At 36.7% G+C, this 23,503-nt stretch overlaps 1 protein-coding gene across 1 annotated transcript; it reads right to left on the bottom strand.

Annotated features, from left to right (window-relative positions):
* Positions 1–1,394: 1,394 nt before the first annotated feature.
* Positions 1,395–22,318, bottom strand: LOC142623575 (protein ECERIFERUM 26-like). Its single transcript, XM_075797014.1, has 2 exons — positions 21,851–22,318; positions 1,395–2,583 (listed from the first exon to the last, which is right to left on the bottom strand). Exons 1-2 carry the CDS (start codon positions 22,277–22,279, stop codon positions 1,672–1,674), a joined length of 1,341 nt encoding a protein of 446 aa, XP_075653129.1. The 5' UTR covers positions 22,280–22,318; the 3' UTR covers positions 1,395–1,671.
* Positions 22,319–23,503: the final 1,185 nt, after the last annotated feature.

Genomic DNA, 23,503 nt, shown 5'->3' with positions numbered 1-23,503 from the left:
GTGGCTGACATCTTTACTAAAGCTTTAGGCTATAATTCCTTTACAAGATTATCTGAGAAATTGGGATTGAAGGATATATTAGTGACTAAGAAAGTAAAGCAATCATCTTCAGTGCAAGTCATTGAGTCTGCACCTCAAGACTTGAGGGGGAGTGTTGAAGCCAAAACAGAGCCTTAACGACAAAGTTAAACGGCAAGAAGAAGATTATTGTAGAGAGACAAACGACAAAAAATCAATTAGTCACAACACATGTAGCATCACGTGCCAGAAAGAAGCAGTAGTGCATTACAGCTGTCACATGCTAATAGGTGGTTTCCTAAATTAGTTAGGTAGTTATTTTGGGCGGAATGCTCAGCCCTTGTTTTGGTGTATATAAATGAATTGTGTTGATTATGTAATAGTTAGTTTTTCATTCTGTAACTTTTTCACCAATGAGAAGATTCTAGTTTTCTTCCAGAATTCTCTTTCTTTATAGATGATCAACCCATGCATAAGATTTCTATCCCATTTTTTGGTGATCGGATCCATGAGTTTAGAGATTCTCATATCCTCAAAACCTAGTACCATTGGAGAGTTGACCCGAGGATGGGATAGGGAGGGAAACTAGACATCATTCCACACACTTATAGATTCTCCACACACTACTCTCCACCTAACACCCTTCAATAGTTCATCCCGCCCCTTTAAAATACTCTGCCATACGTGTGAATCCGAACTTGAGGTGGAAGCTTCTAAGATGAAACAATCTGGAAAAAAAGAAGAAGCTTTAAACACTCTATGAAATAAAGAGTTTTTGTGGTGTAGTAATCTCCATGCTTGTTTAGCCAATAATGCATCATTGAAGTTGACCAGATCTTTGAATCCCAGTCTACCTTCTGATTTGGGTTGACAAAGAATGTCCCATTTGACCCAATGTATCTTCCTTCGACCACCTTTTTACCCCCACCTTAAGTTCAAAAGATTCAACTAAGAGAATAGCAGGTATCTTGTGAATGCCACTTAAAATGATCAAACCGCTTGATTGATTGAATGAAGGAATTACTCAAATTTAAAGCAAGACATATTTTTCAAACAATTTTTTAAATAAAAAATTTATACACCACTTTCATGTGAAATATAAAAAAACCATAAAAAATTATTTATCAATTTCCTTTTCTCATAAAAAGTTTCTAAAAATATTTTCTGAACTAATGTCCCACATTACTTAGGAGAGTATGTTGTGTGTAGTATAACTTGTCACACCCTCTCTTAAAAGTTACCATGGTTTTTTAGTGGAGTTGTGGTGTACTTTTGTGTTAGAACATCTTTCTCCCTCCCTTGTGTGTGTGTTTGTTTCTCACAAAAAAAAAAAAAAAAAAAAATTATCAACAAATACATGCACATTAGTAATCAATGCCTACAATAAATGCTGCTTGACCACTTCTAAGTTCTAACACAAATATACAAAAGTTATTAGACAATCAATACACAATTTCCAAACTTCCAAGCTAAAGATAACTAGCTTGTCACAAATATAGTTTAGGAGACGGTAATTCTGATTAAAAGACACGGACACATCTTAGCATAGGCCAAATACAGGTAGATAGGCATGGCCTTATTGGTTCTTTAGTCGAAACACCCCTTTTATTTCTAGACAACGATACAGTAAACACGTTCACACACACGGCACCTTTAAGCAAGATTACCATCAAGAAGTAGACCATTCTTCACCAGCTCAGATCTCAGCTCCGCCATTTGATTTTCTGGAAAAATTATTGTCACTATCCTTCCATGGTCATTTTTGTTCTTGCAAGAATCTTTTGGCTCTGGAAGCACAAAAACTACTCCTTCATCTCCAACGCCTTCGATAGATTGGTACACAAAATCTGGTGTATGTCCATTCAACTCTAACCCATAAAAATTAGCCTCTTCCAAATCCACAAAAGTCAATTTGGCTCCATAAACTATAAAATCAGATACCCCATGATCCCTCTCCACTAATTCTTCAATCTGGCTTCTTTCATCCACAGCTTGATTAACTAGCAATGTTGCCAATTTTTTTGGACCCGTCTCCTTTGTTATAGAAAAACCTGCCTCAACTGTACTTATAATTTGAGTGTTACTTAAATTCCCATCGGTAGGTTTCCTCGGATCACTTTTGCACATTGTCACTATTTTAGGTGGAGCCTGTTCTCTAACTTCGACAACACATTTCCATATGATGGCACAAAGAGATTCAAAGATTGGGATTTGGTCAAATTGGTTCTCACCTGAAATTTCTGCCCGTATAGTGGCTAACTGGCTGGCACTTATAGTGAACGAAAATGTATCCATTTTGTAGCTATTGGAAGTTATCCAATGGTCTCCAACTGGGTCGACCTGTTTCACAGAAAGTGGGTCCTTATCCTTCGAAAGTGGTAGGTTTTTGGATCTCTCACTCTCGGTTTGTGTGTCTGATTTGGGAAAGTTGGGTGTCTTGTTGGGCCGAATACCAGACACGATTTGGCCCCATCTGTTTATGAACTCTGAAGCTGAGAATGCATCTCCAAGGATATGGGCCCAGCTTAGGCCCAGTGATATTCCTCCACATTTGAAACGGGTTACCTGCACAAATTAAAAGGGAAACGTATTCATTTTTTTTTGATAGCAGGGAAACGTATTCATCATATGCAGAGTAGACATACTTTCTATAAGTATATTATAAGTGTATCATAACTATTAGCTTATCACTTAATATGACATACATATTTTAGCTTTTTACTTAATTTTTTTTGCTGAAAATGTTTTAAAATATACTTGTATTTTGAAAAAAATTGAAAAAGTGAAAAAATGCGGAAAAAAGAAGAAGAGATTTTAAAAAATTGTACATAAAAACTAAAATCTGAAACTGATGCCAAACAAACTAATATATCTAAAAAGTTAATAATATAAGTTTGAATCTTATTTAGGTAGGGGAAGAATTTTTTTTTTATCCCGCTTTAGAAGTAGAAGAGTGTATCTTTTAAGATGAGATAAAATGTAAAGAATAATAGAAAAAGCCAATGGAAAATGCATTTGTTATGTTATGTTTCATTAGACTATCGGTAGACTCTCGAATCAATTAATAAAAGTTTATGAATGACGGTTCTTGTGTTCTTGTTACACACACTCAATCGACCGAGGGTCAAAGAAGATTACGCAGAATTGTGGTTTCTGAAGAACTTATTATCAATAGTTGCACCACTTGTTATTAAAATATTTAATTACATTGCGAGATTATTTCTAACTATTTTATAACAATTATTACACTTTATTTGTGAATTTTCATGTTCTATATATATTGTATTACTGTACAAGTACAATCACTATATAGATAAGTTGATAGGCCATCAATTTTTTGGTCCTTAATTAATAGTCATGAACACAAATTCATAAATATTTGACAATTTCATGAAGTTCAAATGGCAAGTTCTATTTTTAGTTTTTTATAAGTTGTAAAGGCTTGTAGATAATTTATGAAATCTTGTAGTAGTGATTCCAAGTAAAACGATTTTTTTAAAAGAAAAGAAAAGAAAAGAAAATAAACAAACAATTTTTTGGAGGAAGCTCACAGCATAACACCCAAATCCCAAATGGTAAATAATAAAAATTTCATGTAAATATGGGTAAAGTAGCCATATGGCTATTTAATTTGATGTTTTGGGGACATCATATTTTTTCCAACCTAAACAATACGCTATTTTGCACTTTAACCCCTTTTGGAACTACAAGAATACATGATCGCCCCATAAACATGCAAAACTTTACCCTCTTTGTTCACCTTTTCTATTAAGTCTAATGGAATGTAGAATTAAAAAACCAATTTACCATCTACTGTTTGTTTTGGAGGAAGGAGTAAATTGGTTTGTTAATGCTAAATTTTCTTAAACTTAACCTAAAAAAAAAAATGGTAGAGGGTTAATTGTTACAAAGTTATATCTTTGGGAGTCAATTATACATTTCAATAGCTCAAGAGACAATGTGTAAAATGGGGTATAATGTGAGGAGAAAAAGTATAATTCTCCTAATTTTTTTGGACTAGATTTTAATTTAGAATGGTCTGTTTTCAATTATGCAAAAAATCGTTAGGTCCAAACCTTCAAATGTTATACATACTACTAAAACAATAATTAAAATTCATGAGGACTATTACTCCACTAGTTGGTCTTGTAGTATTTGGTCCCTGTGTGACTATTCATAAAAGTTGCCATGTATATTACATGTGACTTGGTAAAATTGATATTAAATATGGTATATTTGTGTTAGAAGACTATAACAAATAGGTTGTATTGGAGAGAGAGAGAGAGAGAGGAATCAATCAAAAAATGAAACAACATAAAATAATTGAATAATTGAAACTTTTGGCTATTATTTCTTTTATGTAAATTTTCTATCCAGTGACGTATTTACTTGATGACCAAGGGGCCTGAGCCCCCAAAATTTTTGAAATTTTCTTTTTTGGAAATATCCTAAATAATTTAGAAATTTTTAAATAACCTTATCATTTTGGCCCCATACCTAATACTATACATATATATTTAAAAAAGTCTAAAAATAACATAATTTTCATTTAAATAAAATATAATCCATAAATACATATGTCAACAAATTATAATAATTAAACATTCAGCATCTTTAAAATGAATACATAGGTATTTTAATAATTATGTCAACAAATAAAAGAAAAAAAATTGCATTATGAAGAATTGTACCTTATAATTTTACATTTTATACAAAAAAAAAAAAAATTATATATGGCCCTCAAAGATAAATTTCTGGCTTCGTCACTGTTTGTACCCATTCATAAATGAATTCAAAAAATAAAGAAAAAAGAAAAATAACATTGAGCAAAAGAAAAAACTCAAAAATTAAAAGGTGTTTTAAGCCGAAAAAAATATATATTATCGAGCTTAATAGTTGAGTGCAACAACAATTTGATGGTATGTTGGTGGAAGTCCTAATAGAGGGAAATCGTAGATCAACATATCGATAGATAAACTATAATTAAGTGAGAGTATGACACCAAATACGTAAAGATGAGCCGTGTAGCTAGCGCAGAGAGCTTGACTTTCGTCAAACCCAAAGAAAGAGAAGATGAAGCAAGAGAAGAAACTGAAAGTGAAAATCAAAGGGAAAAATATTTGATTTTGAAACTATAAAATAAACAAAATTAGAAAGTGATAGGCCCAATAAATATCAGTCCAGATGAGCCCATCAAGTACCATCGTCCATCCCTCCTCAGCATGGACGACAGTAGAAGCGCCATAAAGAGGAGCATTTAATGCCTCGAACAGTTACCAATCGGCCAAGAAGACCGTTGGAGACTCATTAAAGCCTACATTGAATGAGCCCAGAGGCGTTACAAAAGAAGCAATTATACCACCATGAATAGGGTACAATGACTAGAAAGAATGAGGATGTATATAAGACAAATCTCAGAGCTAAACAAGGTGCATACATACGCACTCGCTGAAACACTATATTTGCTCTAGTTCATATAAGCCCTCTCTGCCATTTCTAGTCACTAAATTTATCATCGGAGACTCCGTGGCCGGCACCACACCAGTTACCACTTAGAGAGGATTACATTCTTACTCTTACAAGTATAAGGACGAAATCTGTGCTGACCCATCTGGATGAACCTACTTGATTAACAATCTCAGCATCATCAGTTTGGCGCCATCTGTGGGAACGACAATTTCACACCTAGGTTCAAGAGCGTAGTTCCATTCAACTCTAGAGTCCAAATGGAGTCCAGCATGCCGCAAGATTCTGTAGCATTAGCCTTGCAAATCCAAACACTCATAGCCAGCGTGGAGGAGCTCACGAGATAGAACCAGGAGATGAGGTTGCAGCTTCAGCAAGGAGACAATCGTTTTGGGACCAACCGGAACGATGAAGGAGACAGCCAAAGAGGGAACGACCACCGGCGACCAACTACTCCTGAGGGAGCGAACTCAAACCTCCTCAAGGAAATGAGAAAGGAAATTGACGAGTTGAGAAATGCAATAAGGGAAAAAATGGATTGGAGCTTAGATAGAATGGTTAGGAGGATGGACTCGCCCTTTATAACAGCGGTCTTGGAGTGCCCAATTCCTTCAAAGTTTTGTCTCCCACAGCTCGAGCAGTTCGATGGTCTGAAAGACCCTCTAGACCACCTCAACACCTTAAGACAACTCTGAGCCTTCAACAGCCCCTTGACGAGATATTGTGTTGTTCTTTCCCCATCACTCTCAAAGAAGTAGCACGAGAGTGGTTTACTAAGCTACCAACATCGTCCATCTATAGCTTCAAGTAATTGGGTAATTCCTTTTTACGCCATTTTGTTGTGGATAGCGCTCAAAAAGGCCGGCAGACCATCTGCTCACCATCAGGTAAGAGGAGAAGGAGACCTTGAGGTCATATGTGAAGCGTTTTACTAGAGAAGCCTTAAAGGTAGATGAAGCAAACGACAAAGTGCAGCTGACGACCTTTAAAGTCTAATTAAAGTCTAGAAAGCTCGTGGTGCACTCGCGAAGAGCCCTCCTCAGACGATGGCGAAAATGCTCTTGAAAGCGCAGAAGTATATGAACGTTGAAAATGCCCTGGCAGTGATAAGGGACGAAGTGAAGCCTAGGGAGAGGGAAGAAAAGGGAGATGATTGCAGGGGCAAAAAAGAGAATGGGGGGATTGTTAGGGCACTAATGGGAACAAGCGAAAAGACGATAAAACCCCTTAGACGGAAAAATTTACCCCTTTAATTATGCCCGTTGACAAAATTTTGACGTAGATTAAGGACGGGCATTACCTCAAATGGCCAAGGCCGTTGCACTCATCCCCTAATTTGCATGATAAGAAGAAGTATTCTCGTTTCCACAAAGATCACGGTCATTACATAGAAAATTGCAGAGACCTGAAGGACAGATAGAAAAGCTCATTCGGAGAGGGAAGCTATAGAAGTTTGTGAAGAAGGGGGACTCTAGCAAATCTAGGAGTGATAACAAGGATAAACACAAAGCTGTTCTGAGGGACAAGGAAAACTCGTTCAACCGTCCACAGAGCGTAATAGGAGAAATAAAGAAGATCATAGGAGGACCATCCACATGTGGGTCTTTTAGATCCCTCAATAAGGCGCAACAGAGGCAGGTAACAGTATCCACAGGATACCACCCCTGAAACAAAGGAGGACGGAAAGGGACATCTTATTCTTAGAAGAAGATGCCAGAAGGGTAAAGTGCTCGCATGATGACCCCTTGGACATAATGCTCATGATAGAGGGGTTTAATAGTAGGATGATCCTCGTAGACAACAGTAGCTCTGCGGACATTATCTACTTTTTTGCTTTCCAACAGCTAAAGGTAAATCCTAAAAGATTGCGACCTTTTGAGTCCCCCCTCGTCAGCTTCAGTGGAGATAGAGTGTACCCCAAAGGCATAGTGACACTGAAGGTCACGGTGGGATCTTACCCTCGACAGTTAACTCGTCAGCTTGACTTCGTGGTGTTAAACTGTCCTTTATTGTACAATGTGATAATTGGAAGACCTACACTCAACCACTGGAAGGCAGCCACGTCCACCTATTGCCTAAAGGTAAAGTTCCCAACAGAGAATGGCGTGGGCGAAGTCAAGGGAGATCAAGTGCTGGCTAGGGAATGCTACCAAGCAGTGTTAGCTGCAAAAGAGAACTATACATGGATGATCGAAGAGAAAGAGGAAGAAAAAGTGGAAGCCCTAGAAACTGTAGAGCTAGTAGATGGGGAACTAGCAAAGACCACAAGGATAAGGAATACTTTGAGCGAATAGATGAAGAAAAAACTAGTCCAATTCCTTACGGGTAATTTGGATGTCTTTGCATGGAGTCATGAGGATATGCTAAGCATAGCAACTGAGGTCATCCAACATCAACTGAATTTAGATCCCAAGAAGAAGCCAGTCCAGCAGAGGCGACGAGTCTTTGCTCTTGAACGAAACAAGACAATTATGAACGAGGTAAACAAATTACTAGTAGTAGACTTCATTCGCGAGGTCTATTATCTATGGCTAGCTAACGTCGTCCTGGTAAAGAAGGCAAATGGGAAGTGGAGGATGTGCGTAGACTTCACAAACCTGAACGAGGCTTGCCCAAAAGACAGTTTCCCCCTGTCAAGAACAGATCAGTTGGTGGATTCCATGGTAGGACACAAGCTCCTTACATTCATAGATGCATTCTCGGGATACAACTAGACCAAGATGTCAAAAGAAGACTAGGAGAAAACTACCTTCATCACAAGCCACAGGCTCTACTGCTACAAGGTAATGACATTCGAACTAAAAAATGCACGAGCAACCTACTAGAGGTTAGTGAATAGGATGTTCAGTAAGAAAATTATGAGAAACATGGAGGTATACATATATGACATGCTCATTAAGGGCAAGGAAGAATCTGCACACCTGGACGACCTCCAAGAGACATTCACTACTCTCAAGCAATAGTCGATGAAGCTGAACCCCAGCAAGTGTGCCTTTGGGGTGGCGTCGAGGAAGTTTCTAAGGTTTATGATGTCCTAGAGGGGAATAGAAGCAAACCCAGAAAAAGAGCGAGCCATATTAGAGATGGCATCACCAAAGACGGTGAAGGAAGTCTAGAAACTAACAGGAAGGATAGTAGCACTCAACAGGTTCGTCACTAGAGCGACAGATAAATGGTTGCCTTTCTTCAAAACTTTGAAGCAAGCATTCACCTGGATGGAGGAGTACGAGAAGGCCTTCTGGGAGCTTAAACACTATTTGAGCAACCCACCTCTCCTAAGCCCGTCCAAAGAAGGGGAAGACCTATACTTATACTTAGCAGTATCAGCTACAGCCGTGAGTGCAGCCTTGATTTGGGAAGAGAATGGAACACAACTCCCATTCTACTATGCCAGTCAAGCCTTCCAAGGAGCTGAAACAAAGTACCCACGGATCGAGAAGATTGCATTCGCCTTGATTGTAGCCTCAAGAAAGCTGCGCCCCTACTTCCAGGCGAATCCTATCCTGGTGATGATGGATCAACCCATAAAGAAGTCAATGAGCAAGCCCGAGGTTGCAGGAAGAATGGTTCAATGGACGATTGAACTTAGCCAGTTCAACATTGAGTACCACCCCAAAACAGCTATCAAGGCGCAAGCACTAGTAGACTTTTTCGCCGAATTCATGACCCCTGTCGAAGACGGGGCATCGGATGAAGTGGAGAGATGGACAATCTAAGCTGACGGGTCATTAGCCCGAAAAAGGGGCGGAGTAGGGGTCATTATCATTACCTTAGAAGGAGATACGCTCAAATACGGAGTTCAGCTTCAATTCCCCGCCACCAACAACGAAGCGGAGTACGAGGCAATACTGACCAGACTAAAGGTCAAAAAGGCGTTGGGCGCTAAAAACTTGCTTCTCCAGAGCGATTCTAAGCTGGTCGTGGGATAGATAAAGGAAGAAGAGTATGAAGCAAAGAAGGAGAGAATGCAGAAATACTAGAGACTGACGAGGCATTTGGCCCGAGAATTCGATTGGGTAGAGTTCATACAGGTCCGTAGGTGTCAGAATATGGAGGAAGACGAGATAGCGAAGCAGGCATCGTTAGAAGCAGGATCAACGAGCACAGATTTAAAAATGGAAGTTTAGAGGTGTTCAAGCATTGAAGAGATCCACACCTTCGCAATTCAAAGCGAAAGTAGATGGATGACCCCAATTCTATCTTTCCTTCAAGATGGATGACTTTCGCAGGACGTCGAGGAGGCCTAGAAAGTCCAAAAGAGAGCAGCCAGGTTCACTATCTTGAACGATGCCTTATACAAAAGAGGCTTCTCCATGCCCTACCTGAATTGTGTTGACAAAAGTGAGGCTAAGTACACCCTGGAGGATATCCACTAGGGGATATGTGGAGCCCACGCAGGCCTAAGATCACTGGTAAGTAAGATCATTGGAACAAGTTACTTCTGGCCTACTATGCAGAAGGACACAAGAGAGTTCGTCATTGAATGATGCGACAAATGTCAGAGGTTTGGAAATTTTCAAAGAGGCAAAGATCTAGAACTTCGTGTGGAAGAATAGAGTTTGCAGATTCGGGATACCACAGATGATAATATCTAATAACGAAAGACAATTCGACAGCCAAGACTTTAGAGACTTTTGCTTGGGATTGGAGATCAAGAACCAGTTCTCATCTCCAAGACAGCCCAAGCCAATGGACAGACGAAAGTGATGAACCGAACGTTGCTGAAGATCATTAAAGCCCAGCTGGAAGGAGCAAAGGGCGCATAGCCAAAGGAATTGCCTAATGTGTTAGGATTAGTGTCCTTAAATCCTATTGTATGATGTTATGTATGTTATTATGTATGACATTATGTATGACTTAATGTTATGATTAATAAAGTTGTTTTATTATTATCTAAAATAATGGTAACATGAATATTGAGACATTATCATATAGTCCATGAGATGCATAGTATGTGGTATATGTGATTTAGTCACAGAAGATATAAATCACAAGTTCTTTGTAAACTCAGAATTTTAGTTCGTAGTCGATGATGAAATTGGGCATTTCATTTGTGAAGACTATAACATATCAATTAAGATGATTTGTCTTGATCATGGAAATAGAGATTTCTAGTTGGTATGTTGATATGTTTTAAGAGTTAAGACATATTGAACTGGAACGGTGTGAGATTTATTATTTTCCTAACGACTATCAAATGAATAATAAACTCACGACTTATATTAACATGAGCTCTTAATTCTGAGAGGATAATGGACCTGATCATGAAATATAGGTTGCTTTGATATATCAGGAGTGAGATCTAAAGTTACGGTCAAAACCTCAATATGTTGGGTAACCACATTTAGTGTTGATGGAACATATATTCTCAAGATGAAATTCATAGTCTCTTAATGGAGATACAAAATATTCACTTGAGATAAGTTTAATGGGTTTGTTATTCAGAATGTTAGGCCTAACTACTTTAGTAAATAGTTACTAGAGTATACATTTATGAAATTAGATTTCATAAATATATGATGAATAACTTAAAGGATTAAACCGGGGACTCAAGGATTAAGATGCAGTAATATATAAAGTGGCAGTTTATATTCATGACTTTGTATTACTACGAATATTTTATGAAGGGGTTGCATGTACAATAAAGTCTTGAGATATAATTTATAAATAAGGCCTAGAGTGCAATTATATTTATATAGTGGTATTAAATATAATTAATGGTAACTTTGAACTTGTCAAGAGTTGATAGAAAAGCCCAAAGCCCAAAGCCCATTGGAGCTAGTGTCTTATTGGTCCCTTTTGGTCCCACTCCAAGCCACACACTTAAGCCCAATTGAAAAGGCCCAAAAGGCTAGCCCAATTAGATAATCAGTTAGATTCAAATGGAGAAACATACAAAATTTTCTGTAGAGAATTGTAAGAACATCATTGTGAAGTGGTGTGTATGTAAGTGTTAGACACTTTGACATTCTCCCTTTGTAAACTGATTGAGAGACCACACATCTTGGGCGTTAGTGGAATTGGAGTGAAAATTGAAAGTGTTCCCAAGTACTTCGGATCTTCCGTTTTGAAATTCACCGCTCCAAGATACACTCTCTTGTTCTTATATTCTAAAACTTACATGGTGCATGTTAACATTTATGAATGAAGTAGATCCGTTGTACATGCATATTTCTATCATAATGTCTTGTGGGCTTACAGAACTACGGTAAGAACCCCGGCAGGAGAAACTCCCTTCAGGCTCACCTATGGCACCGAGGCAGTAATTCCAGTAGAAGTAAGGGTCACTAGCATAAGAAAGAAAATTTTTAGTGGAGACAGCAATGACTATCAGCTGAGAGTCAACCTAGACTGCTTTGACGAAGTGAGAGACGGAGCATCCCAAAAGTTGATGAAGTACCAGTAGAAGATGGCCGAATGCTACAACAAGAGGGTGAAGTTCAGAAGACTCAACATAGGAGACCTCGTCCTACGTAAAGTCACACCAGCCATTAAGGATCCAACCCAAGGGAAGCTTAGGCCAACCTGGGAAAGGCCCTACAAGATCATCCACTACTCAAGAAAAGGCAGCTACCACCTGGAGACAATGGACGGGAAGAAACTGCTTGGGCCATGGAACATTGAGCATTTGAAGAAGTATCATCAATAAATGTAAAAGACAATTGTATCCACGTTTGAAATAAAGTAATAAAAGCACTATTCAGCCAATATTCCAGCTCATTGTACGCAAGCCTAGAACACAAGGGCTAAGTGATAAAATTCCTTAGTTGGATGTAAGTCACCTAAAAAAGGCTAAGTGATAAGATTCCACTAGACGGATGTAAATCACTAACGAAGCCAAAGAGACAAAATTCCTTAATTGGATGTAAGTCACCTAAAAAAAGCTAAGTGATAAGATTCCTTAGTTGGATGTAAGTCACCTAAAAAAAGCTAAGTGATAAGATTCCTTAGACGGGTGTAAATCACTGACGAAGCCAAAGTGAAAATTCCTTAGTTGGATGTAAGTCACCTAAAAAAGGCTAAGTGATAAGATTCCGCTAGACGAATGTAAATCACTGACGAAGCCAAACTGACAAAATTCTTTAGTTGGATGCAAGTCATCTAAAAAAGGCTAAGTGATAAGATTCCTCTAGATGGATGTAAATCACTGACGAAGCCAAAGTGACAAAATTCCTTAGTTGGATGTAAGTCACCTAAAAAAGGCAAAGTGATAAGATTCCGCTAGACGGATGTAAATCATTGACGAAGCCAAAGTGACAAAATCCCTTAGTTGGATGTAAGTCACCTAAAAAATGTTGAGTGATAAGATTCCGTTGGATGAAAGTAAATCACTAACGGAGGTAAGTCACTAATGAAGCCTAAGTGAACTCCACAGCAGGACGTAAATTATCTAAAAGCGACTAAGTACCCATAGACGGGGTAAGTAGACAAAGACTCTGGTAAAAGCGCCAATCACATACATCAAACATAACAAGAAAAGAACCATTAAAGGTATGAAAATGAGCGATAACATAAACATATATTGTCCATAAACAGAAATTAAAAGCCCAAAAAACACGGGGCAAAAATCATTGTCTTGGAATTAAAAGCCAAAAACACACTGAGCACCCAAAAAAAAAGTATATATGTACTTGGATAGGTTCATGCAATAGCCTCGTTACCACTAGTAGGATTGGGCTCTGGAGCATTCCCTTCAGGAGCAACATCAATGAACTGAGAAGCCCCATCTTCCTCCATCTCCTTGTCTACCTCCTCCAGGTCCAAACTTCCCAAGTCCACGCCAGTAGGGTGCTTGATGAGATACCGCCGAAGGAGCTCAAAGCCCTTGTAATACCAACTGAAGAGCACAATGATATACTCATCAGCCTGTTGAAAGGCTTCAACGGCCTTGGTAGCAATGGTCTTGACCTTCCCTTTTGTAGCTTGGAGTTGTTCATCCTTCTTTAAGGTCAGCTGCCTCTCAACCCTCAGGTCGTTAGCCAAAAACTTAGCCTTTTCCTTGGTAGTATTGGCCTCATCCATGGTAGAAATGAGATCCTTCCTCAGCTTCAATTTCTCCACCTCTAGAGCCTCCACCTTGGACCCCACTGACGTGGCCTTTGCCTCCTGACTCAGGTACTCCGACGTAATGTGGATGGTTTCCCCTAGCACCCGAAAAGAAGATCACATAGAGCATCTAAATTTCAGATCCATACAAAAGAGGAAAAGAGATGAAAAATGAGTGATACAAGTACTTCACCTGGACGAACTTGTGAATGTGATGACTCGTAATCTCGTTGGAAGGCACATCAGAGAAAGCCTTGAGCTCCTCAGCAGTGAAGGCATCCTACGCCCTCATCAGCGCTAGGTCGGCGTCGTCCCAGACGCTTGACGAGTGTGAGTCGGCCTTCTCTTTGCCCTTATCCGCCATTGGCTATTTCTTTGGGCAAGGAGTAATCTCTTCCACGGAGTTGGCAGGAGATGCAGCCCTCGTAGCCTCAGGGGTGGAGGCAACAGGTGTGACGGGAGTTCCCTTCTCCACGACACGCACTACCCTCTTTCCGAGGTTAGAGAGGGGCTCGTTCTTCTTAGATTTCATCTTGGCATACATCCCCTAATTAAACTTCGTCGTCATCTCTGCGAAAGAGAAACATTTGTTTAAAAAAAAAGGGAAAGAAAAATCCAAGTCAGTAACGAACCTAATAAACACTTACTCTTCTTTTCTTTGATTTCAATGGTGCGGAGGACGAAGGAGGAAGGCTCTGGACCAAGGCAATGACGAGACAAGGTTCTTGGGTCAAGTAGTTCGTCAAAGTCATCAATAGTCTTGGTGTATTCAGTAGCTGCTTTGACATGCCTCTTGTACTTGCTCTTGAGCTTTGGACGCTTCTTAACAGCACAATGAGTAGAAAGATTAGCCACAAACAAAAAAAAAGAAAAGAAAAGAAAAAGTACTTGTAGAAGGATGACACACTTAGACTCGGGGCTCTCCAACGACGAAGCAACATAGGAATGTCACCCCAGAATTCATCAGAAGGAGTCTCCCATTCGTCCCTAGACACAAAACAAAACCTCAATTTCCAATATTGGAAGGAAGATGGTAGATCCGTAATGATCCTAGCCTTCCTGACCTAGAGCACAAGTTTGTAGTACCCATTCTCCTTTGACTCCTTTAGATATTACAAATATGTGAACTCGTCCACCATAATCATGTCCCCTTCCGTGACAGCCATCCATATCTCCATACAACTAATCACAATCCTCCACAAATTTGGCATAAGTTGCCCAGGAGTGATGTTGAAATGATTTAAAAGCTCCATAATGAAGAGGTGGACAGGAAACCTAAGATCGCACAGGAAAGCCGCCTCATAGAAACACACTTCCCCAGGTGAAAAATGACAGGCTCATTCCTCTCCATGAGGAAGACAAATCCGAACCCTCTCAGGGAATCAGAACCTATCCCTAAGCCTAGAGAGGGTGTTAGATTCCAGACCACACACCTCCCCGAGGGCATGAAAAGCCCTAACCGCTCTTGGGCTAGAAGCCGCGGTATCCTCCTTCACCTCGATGGGGTCATCACTAGACGACAACCTAGTTTCTAGTTCACTAGACCTCACTTCTGACATAGCTCTCCATTCACCCACTATTCCCTCAAACCAATCCATTGACTCACGAAGCAGAGGGAGCAGATCAGCCAACGCTAGACCTAAGCCACTACCCCCAAACACAAAACTCTTAATTAAAGAGCCAAAAGAACGAGAATAGCCTAGAGAAGCACCTAAGCGCGCAAAGAAAAACAAAAGGGAAGGACAAAGTCTCCTAACCAAAAGAAAGAAAAAAGGGGGGAAAAACTCCAAATCCCAAAACATGAAAAGGAAAATACTGGTAATCTTTTGCCAATAAAGTTCGCTACAAAGAATAAAGTATGAGGAAAGAAACCCTACCTCAAAAGGGACAATCCCAGAAAGGAGAAACGCAATAGAAAGCTCGGAGAAGAGAAACACAGAGCAACAATGGTGCAAATAGGAGAAAGTAAGGAGGAAAGAGAAAAAGGGACAGCTTAATAGAGTTGGGCATAAAAAACTAAAAATTGGTGGGAAACCCAAAAGACACATGAGTGAAGCATTGAATTCTACCAGTCCGAATGTGCCACGTGGCCACGACGCGTATGGCGCTGCCGCTACGCATTAAATGCGACTAAAACGGGATCCCAAGGACCACATTTGAACAAAAAACCTCCCATCTTCCTATAATTGTCATTACATGTAAGGACGACCACAGGACTTAGGGGGGCAGCTGATAGGCCCAATAAATATTTGTCTAGACGAGCCCATCAAGTGTCATCGTCCATCCCTCCTCAGCATGGACGACAGTAGAAGCGCCATAAAAAGGAGCATTCAATGCCTCGGACAGTTACCAATCGACCAATAAGACCGTTGGAGACCCATCAAAGCCTACATTGAATGATCGCAGAGGCGTTACAAAAGAAGCAATTATACCACCATGAATAGGGTACAACGGCTAGAAAGAATGAGGATGTAGATAAGACATATCTCAGAGCTAAACAAGGTACATACATACACACTCGCTGAAACACTCTATTTGCTGTAGTTCATATAAGCCCTCTTTGCCATTTCTAGTCACTAACTTTACCATCGGAGACTCTATGGCCGGCACCACACCGGTGACTACTTAGAGAGGATTCCATTCTTACTCTTGCAGGTATAGGGATGAAGTCCGTGCTGACCTATTTGGACGAACCTACTTGACTGACGATCTCAGCATCATCATAAAGCATATAATTTTTTTTTAAAATTTTTAATTCTTCCTAGAAAGAGGACCTACTGCTTGCCCAACAAGTTAACCTAACATAACCTGTTGTTTTAGCAGTTCAAGTTGACACTTTTTTTCACAAGTTCAAAAAAAATCCTTCCCATACCCATTTTTAAATCTTTAGGTTCAATTGGGTTAATGATTCAGGGTCCAATTTTATTAGATTAAAGGGTTAGGAACTAGTGGTGGTGGTGGTGGAGGTGCGAATGAGTGGGATAAGAGGTATCACTATAAATGAATTGAGTTGTTTATGCACAACTCAAGCTTGATTTGAAAAGAAACTTGTTTATTTATCATATGAGATAAGGTCAAGCCCAAATTTAAACTCAATTATTTAACAAGTCAAACTCAAACATAACAATTATTTTGTGAACAAGTTCTTGAGTATAAAGCCCGATTTAAGTATATATAACACTATTTTTTTTTTCTGAGAGAGTTCCAACCTATGATATTCGCTCTTAATGATAGCTCTTTATCATTTGGTATAAGTGGGGATTGAACCCCATCTCTTATTCAACTATCAGAGATTTTACCAATTGAACTAATTGGAACTACAAGTATATATAACTCTAAATGTTTGTATGTATACATGTATCTATCTATATTATCTATAACATGATTCTCTTCTTTGATTTAGATTTTTTTGAAGGTCAAAAATACCCCATTTAGTAAGCAATGACTTCTTCTACAAATGTTTTAGGAATAGGTCAATAACATCACAATATTCCTCATAAAATTCTCTTTCTTGAACTGGATTTTTCTGTGGTTTAAAAATACTCCTACATCCAAAGACAAAATTTGGGGAGAATCCCAAAAAATACATTTATGATTCTATGAAAAACACTGCTTACAACCACTTTCTCACTAACCCACATTTATCTCCTCTCTTTTTTATTTGTTGAATACCCACGTTTATCCCTTAACCACAAAAAATGTTCACATTCTCTACCTCTATTTTATTCATATTTCTATTTATTATCTTTTTTTTATATATAAAAATTTGTTATCTATTTCAATTTAGATACTTTAACTATATACGATTAATTTTTAAAATTATTTGATAGTTTATATAGTTACTTCTTTTAAAAAAAAAATATTAGCCACATCACACACATTTTGCGCGTGCAATCACGTGCGACGAGGCTTTTTATTTTTATTTTTTTTTTATAGTGTCATAATTTTTCATTCATTCTAATTTAAGGTTTACATTTTCTCTCATTAATATTATGCATTTAGAACTAAAATACAATCAAGAGTGTCATGAGGCTAGCTTTAAAAAATGAACAAATATTACATGTTTATTTTGTAGCAAACAAAAAAAAAACCTATGTTTTTATTTTATATATACTATTTTTATTTTGATAATCTAATTTATAAATGGATAAAGCAATTTGAAAATCAAAGAGTGATCCTATCTTTTAGGCAATGTTTTAGTGGGAGTTAGAGTTGTATTTTTACCAAAATTTCCTTTAATTTTGTCTCTACTTAAACATAAGGGCGTAGGAGTATTCTTGAACAAAAAAAATGAGGATCCCAAATAGAGGAAGCTCTTAAATAAGAGTATAGATAACTACTCATTCTTATCCCAATTCATACAATTATCACAATAATGACCGGGAAAATTTTTAAGAAAAAAAAAATTATAACTCCCCATAGTCTACTTTTTTCAAAAGTTTTTTTGAGAAATAATTACAATATGTTGCTAATTCCACAGCTCGAACCTTTACCCCTATATAACACAAGCACTTTGTACATGGGGAGATGCCAATTCAGCTAGAAGCACTTTTTTCAAAAATTCAAAATTTAAAAACAACACAATTTCATGGAGAACTACACGTATAAAATAGTTATTACCACAATTTTTTGGATCATTTTTGTCAATACAAAATCTCACACTCAGCAGTCTTATATCTCTCTCCCTTTATTTTGCCTTATTTTCAATCCCATTTGATTTCACACTCAAATATAAGTTCTCCAAATCTAGGTGAGTTTTTTTTTTCTTTTTAATTTCTCTGTTTAGTTTTAAGTGCACTTAAAATTTTTAATTGATTAGGAAAGCAAGGATTTGGTTGATAATGGGTTCTGATTATTTTTCTTTATTTGTTTATACATTTTTTTTTTAATATTACAAAAATCATCTTTGGGAACAAAGGTAGCATAGATCTGTGGAGAGGCAAGCACAATGTACTTTTTAAAAAAAAAGTTTGGCATTCTTGGTTTAATTGGATTTTATGTTAAATCTTAGATTTGTTAATTTAAAAACTGTTTCTTTTGGCTTAGTTAGGACTTTCAGGGTACTCTTTTTCTTTTTTCTTTTTTCTTTTTTCACCTAGATAATTTTTATTTATATATTTAATAAAATTTCAATTTTTGAATTTTAAGATTTTTTTCCCCCTTCATGTCAAATAGAATTTTGTCAAATTGATTTAACATCTTTTTTCTACTATTATTCGAATGTATGTAGGGGAAGCAATTGTGATAATAGGTGAGTTTTTCATTCTCTCTCGTTACAGAATAAAAATTTAATTGATTAGGAAAAAGAAATTTGGTTGATAACATGTTCTGTTTAATTTTTATTTTTTATTTTTTATTTTTAAATCTTCTTGATACCATAGTTGTCAGCTTTGGGGCAAAGGTAGCATGAAGTTCATGGTGAAAGGCTGGCACAACATAAATTTTCAAGACCTTATAGATGAATTGAAGGCAATCTCAAAAGTATTATATCACTGTTTCTTTTATATAGAATGTTTAGGGTAAAAACCATTGAAAAAATTAAATACTTTTTATGTTAGTTATTAACTGTGAGTTCTGACATTATTACCTTGCTGTTGCTGTTGATGTTGTATTAGTTATTGTATTAAGTTATGAGAGTATTGAGATTTTCAATTAAAAATAAAATGTGTGAGAGTTTTGTCCTTCTTTATTTCCTTGAATGATTAACCTGCTTTAAATTATGAAAATTTCTTTAGGTTGATGTTTGTATTAGTTATTGTATCACGATATCACTACTCTTAGATGTTCCTCAAAAATAATTCTATTTAAGTATAAACCAAAGAAAATAGCATAAATTAATAAGGATAAACAAATAGATGAAAAAGGCGGACGAAAGCTCCACTTGCATGTAATCAAATTATTTGCACTTTGTTTCTATAAAATATATATATATATATATATATATATAAAAGAGTCTTTAAGCATGCACAATACTCGTGCAAAGAGTCTAGTAAAGATATACTTATATAGACTGATATTGAATTTTTTAAGATTGTAATAAGTTCAGAGGATATCAAATTATTATTTTCAATTTACTAATAACATATAATTTATCAGATTATTATTTGCAATTTACTAATGGTTTAAATGTCAATTTCATAGTAAAATTATATATTTAATTATTTATAAGTTCATAAATGAAAACCTTTCTATTTAATTATAGAGAATAATAAAAATTTTGTTATGATTTTTTGTGTTGGCTAACTCCATGACAAATTTTCATGTATTGTGGTTTTTTTTGTATTGTAATTATGGTTAACAAAAGCTACAATTGAAGTTGGAAAAGGAGTGTTGATCATAATGTTTCAATTGAGAAAAGTCAAAACTCAGTCAAATGAAAGGCAAGAACTCGACGAGCGAGATTCAAACAAAATCTCTCGTTAGACCTTCATTGGACATTCGATCAATTAGGATTAGGGATTTGTTAGTTTGTTTGTTTGTTTTTCTTTCAAAGTCAGTTTCCTACCAAACTATAGCCCAAACCTTATTTGTATTAAAAATTTAAGACCCTACATTAACCCTAATATCTAGAGAAGGAAAACAACCATTCGAATCAAACGAAAAACTTTGTTTACCCAATTGTGCCTTCCAACAACCCAACCCTCTTCTTATAGACAAAACCTTTGAAAGAAGATTCAAACCACCAAAAACACAAAAAATCATCATTCGTGTTGTTGGAGTGTGATACTAAAACCACAGACTGTTACAAATACTTAAGTGGCTTTGAAAGTAACTGAGAGATAGCTTTGTCGGTTCCATTGAAGTCTCGACTTGCAGTAGCAAATCATTGTGAAGACAAAGCTTGAGGAAGCATTTATAGCAAGAAACTGGGAGTTTAGTTACAAGTCAAGTTACATGTAGTGAAGGCCTTCATAGTCTTGATTGTATCGCAACCTATTCATAGTGAATTTAACTAGTTTGGGTTAAGCCTCGGGGTACTTTTCCTGTTGTGTTTTCACTTTGTGAACAATTCATCTACTAAATACAGTTAATTAAATACTTGGACTTAATTTCCAAGTTGGTAGCAAGTCGTACTAGGGATCAAAACGTAACTAACAATTTTGACTATAATTTAATTAATGATTATTTATATAGAGTTGTAAAAGGACTAAAACTTTTAGTCATAGTACTATTTAAGATAAAAGAATAAGTTAATCAAGCTACTTGTGAACAAACTTGACTTTGTTCGATAAAAAAATGAACCAATCTTGTATATAATCTAGTTTGTTGATCAATTCAAGTTCGACTTACGTTAGAAATAAAATTTAATGAATATCATTTTTGATAGGGCAAGATTTATGTATAATATTTAGGTGCTATTCCTTAAATTTATTTTTTAAGATACTACACTTAAGTTTTGTCATTCTTGATATAGGAGAGGTATAAAAGATGAGAGAAAGGTATCAAGGAGCAAAAATATTGTATACAACAAATATATGCAATATCATTCTCTCATGCATATATGATCCATGTGTATATTTTATGGACAAATTCCATATTTTGAGAGAGAGAGAGAGAGAGGGCAAAAAAATTTTGGCACACAAATTAATTCACGTACATTTACACATGCATATTAAGTCCAAGTAAATTTTTTATCAATTTATAATGGAATATTTATCATGATATTTAAGTTCACATTTTTCTTTTTGGTTAAGTAGGATGGATTAGATTTAAGTTATACTTGCTAACTCTCTTTAGTATCACATTCAAGTTTTTTTTTTTTTAATTTTTTTTTATACAAGATAAAATTTCTACTCTAACATAATTTAAGTCTAACATAATTTAAGTGTATATGTATATGAAATTCCCTCTAGAGACTTGAACCCTGACCATTCTCCCCCACATTCCACAAACATTTATACTTATGGAGTGACCACCGCACCACACTAAAGTATTTTTGATAAATCTATTGTTGAATTATATTATTTACTCACATCTTTTATACCTACAAAATATCAAAATGTAAGAGATTGTATATGTAATTTCAGCCTATGATATCCACTCTATAATAATTGCTTTTACCATTAGCCTAAAACATGAATTAAATTTTCTTGTAGGCGGGGTTTGAATACCAAGTTTCTTATTCGACAACAAAAAAACTATAGTAATTAAGCTAACTTTAGGCATTCTAAAAAAAGAAAAAAAAATTATGAAAGGGAAAAAAACAGACATGGTTGTATTTATTTATGGATGATGACGGTATTCGATTAATATAATGTTTGGCATGAGAGTTACTAACTTAAAACTTTTTTAAGTACGTATATATACATAAGATAGATACCTGTATGCGAACTGGGGGAGAGAATGATAGTTCAGGCCCAATGACTTGTTGGGAAACGAGAAGGTTTTGAAGAGACGAATCCTTCATCTCTAGAAATTCATCAATGGTTTTGTCACACTGAGCTTCGATGAACCTAGCGCCACAGTCATTGCACTTGATGTATGGACGCCCAGACTCCAATCTCCGGAGGCGGCCACTGGTGTAGTAGTACTCATTCAGCCAGTCGAACATGGTTTCCTTCATGCGCAAAAGGGTTAAACCTTGAGCTGCATGGCTATTAAAGAAGTAAACCACTTTAAGATAGTGGAGCTTCATGGCCAAGTCCATGTTACTCAGGTCATGAACCACGTCTGACCCGGTAGATCGACCCGGCCCAATTGAGGAAAGCTTAAAGCCATAGACCAAGTTTTCTTCTTTGGGAAGGACCATGGTTTTGACAGAGTGAGACAGAGAGGTGTAAGGTGTCTTTAGCTCACTTCTAGCTAGTGTGGCATATTAATAAATACATGGAGACGTCTGCTTTTTGACGGGTGGGAGTTTTAATGGTCCTTTATTCCGTGTGGGAGTTTTAGTTGGGAGAACACTAATAGTTTGCATTAAAACTCCGGCCCACCTCCTATCCACCGATTAAATAAATAGATGTTCGAAACGAAATATTCCTTTATTCAGTAAGTCCTCTTTTATTGCAAAAATTATATCTTACACCTGATATATTGCGAAAATTATATCTTGCACCCGACATATACGATTAAATAAATAGATGTTGGAAACAAAATATTCCTTTATTCAGTAAGTCCCCTTTTATTGCGAAAATTATATCTTACACCCGGCATATTGCGAAAATTATATCTTGCACCCGGCATATACAGGATATACCGGCTCCTTTTATTGCTAGGGAATTTTCAGCCGTAAACATCCAGATCCGCTGACAATATTGTTAATTGAAAAATGCTCTACCTAGTGCAATTTTTATAAAATAAACCTTACAAACTGACTGAAGTGATAATAAAATAATTGGTGAGCTTCAACTATTTCTTAAATGAATATTTAAACAACCTTTTTATGATTCGTGATACATGAGCTTGTAAGCTCAATGCAACAAACTTTGTAGTACCCTAGCACTACTCTTGTTCATTTGCCAAGCCTAACAAGTCATAACCTGGTACATCATCCGACAAGGCCCTAACTTGTTAGGTTTGGCATGGTTTTTATTATTATTATTCATGATTAGCTTTTACTCACCACCACATTCACCAGCAGCACCTTCACCCCTTTTGCAAACCAGTTGGAACTTAAATATGGTTGCTTTTCTCCTAGTATTTTTCATTTATATTTTATTCTTTGGGAAGCATTAATAAATGCCTTACTGGTATTGGTTTATGATTCACTCTATTTAGGTGGAGATGGAGACATAATGGATGGAGGTGAGCAGTCTAGTGTCCGAGCCCATTGGTGAGGAATGTATGGCAACTAGAGAGTTGTAGTAAACATTGATGAACCCACCTAGCCCATGGTCATTTATGGTTGGTCAATACATTGATGGGCTGCGTTTAAGAATCTATTTGATAAATAACCACTTATATACACATGAAAATTTTTAAATTTTGAATGTGAGATTGAGTGGAGATATAATTCCAAGTGAATAATGCCTTG

The sequence above is a fragment of the Castanea sativa genome, chromosome 2 (genome assembly GCF_040712315.1).
Source record: "Castanea sativa cultivar Marrone di Chiusa Pesio chromosome 2, ASM4071231v1".
Taxonomy (NCBI): Eukaryota; Viridiplantae; Streptophyta; class Magnoliopsida; order Fagales; family Fagaceae; genus Castanea; species Castanea sativa.
The sequence above is the reverse complement of the archived record's forward strand: the minus strand, read 5'-3'. Positions and strand labels throughout refer to the sequence as shown.

Bases quoted from the DNA above. Each gene is read 5' to 3' on its own strand.
- LOC142623575 (XM_075797014.1), bottom strand. From the start codon at position 22,279: ATGGTCCTTCCCAAAGAAGAAAACTTGGTCTATGGCTTTAAGCTTTCC. The intron at 2,584-21,850 runs GTATCTATCTTA...TAATTTGTGCAG, and splicing joins CTCCCCCAGTTCGCATACAG to GTAACCCGTTTCAAATGTGG.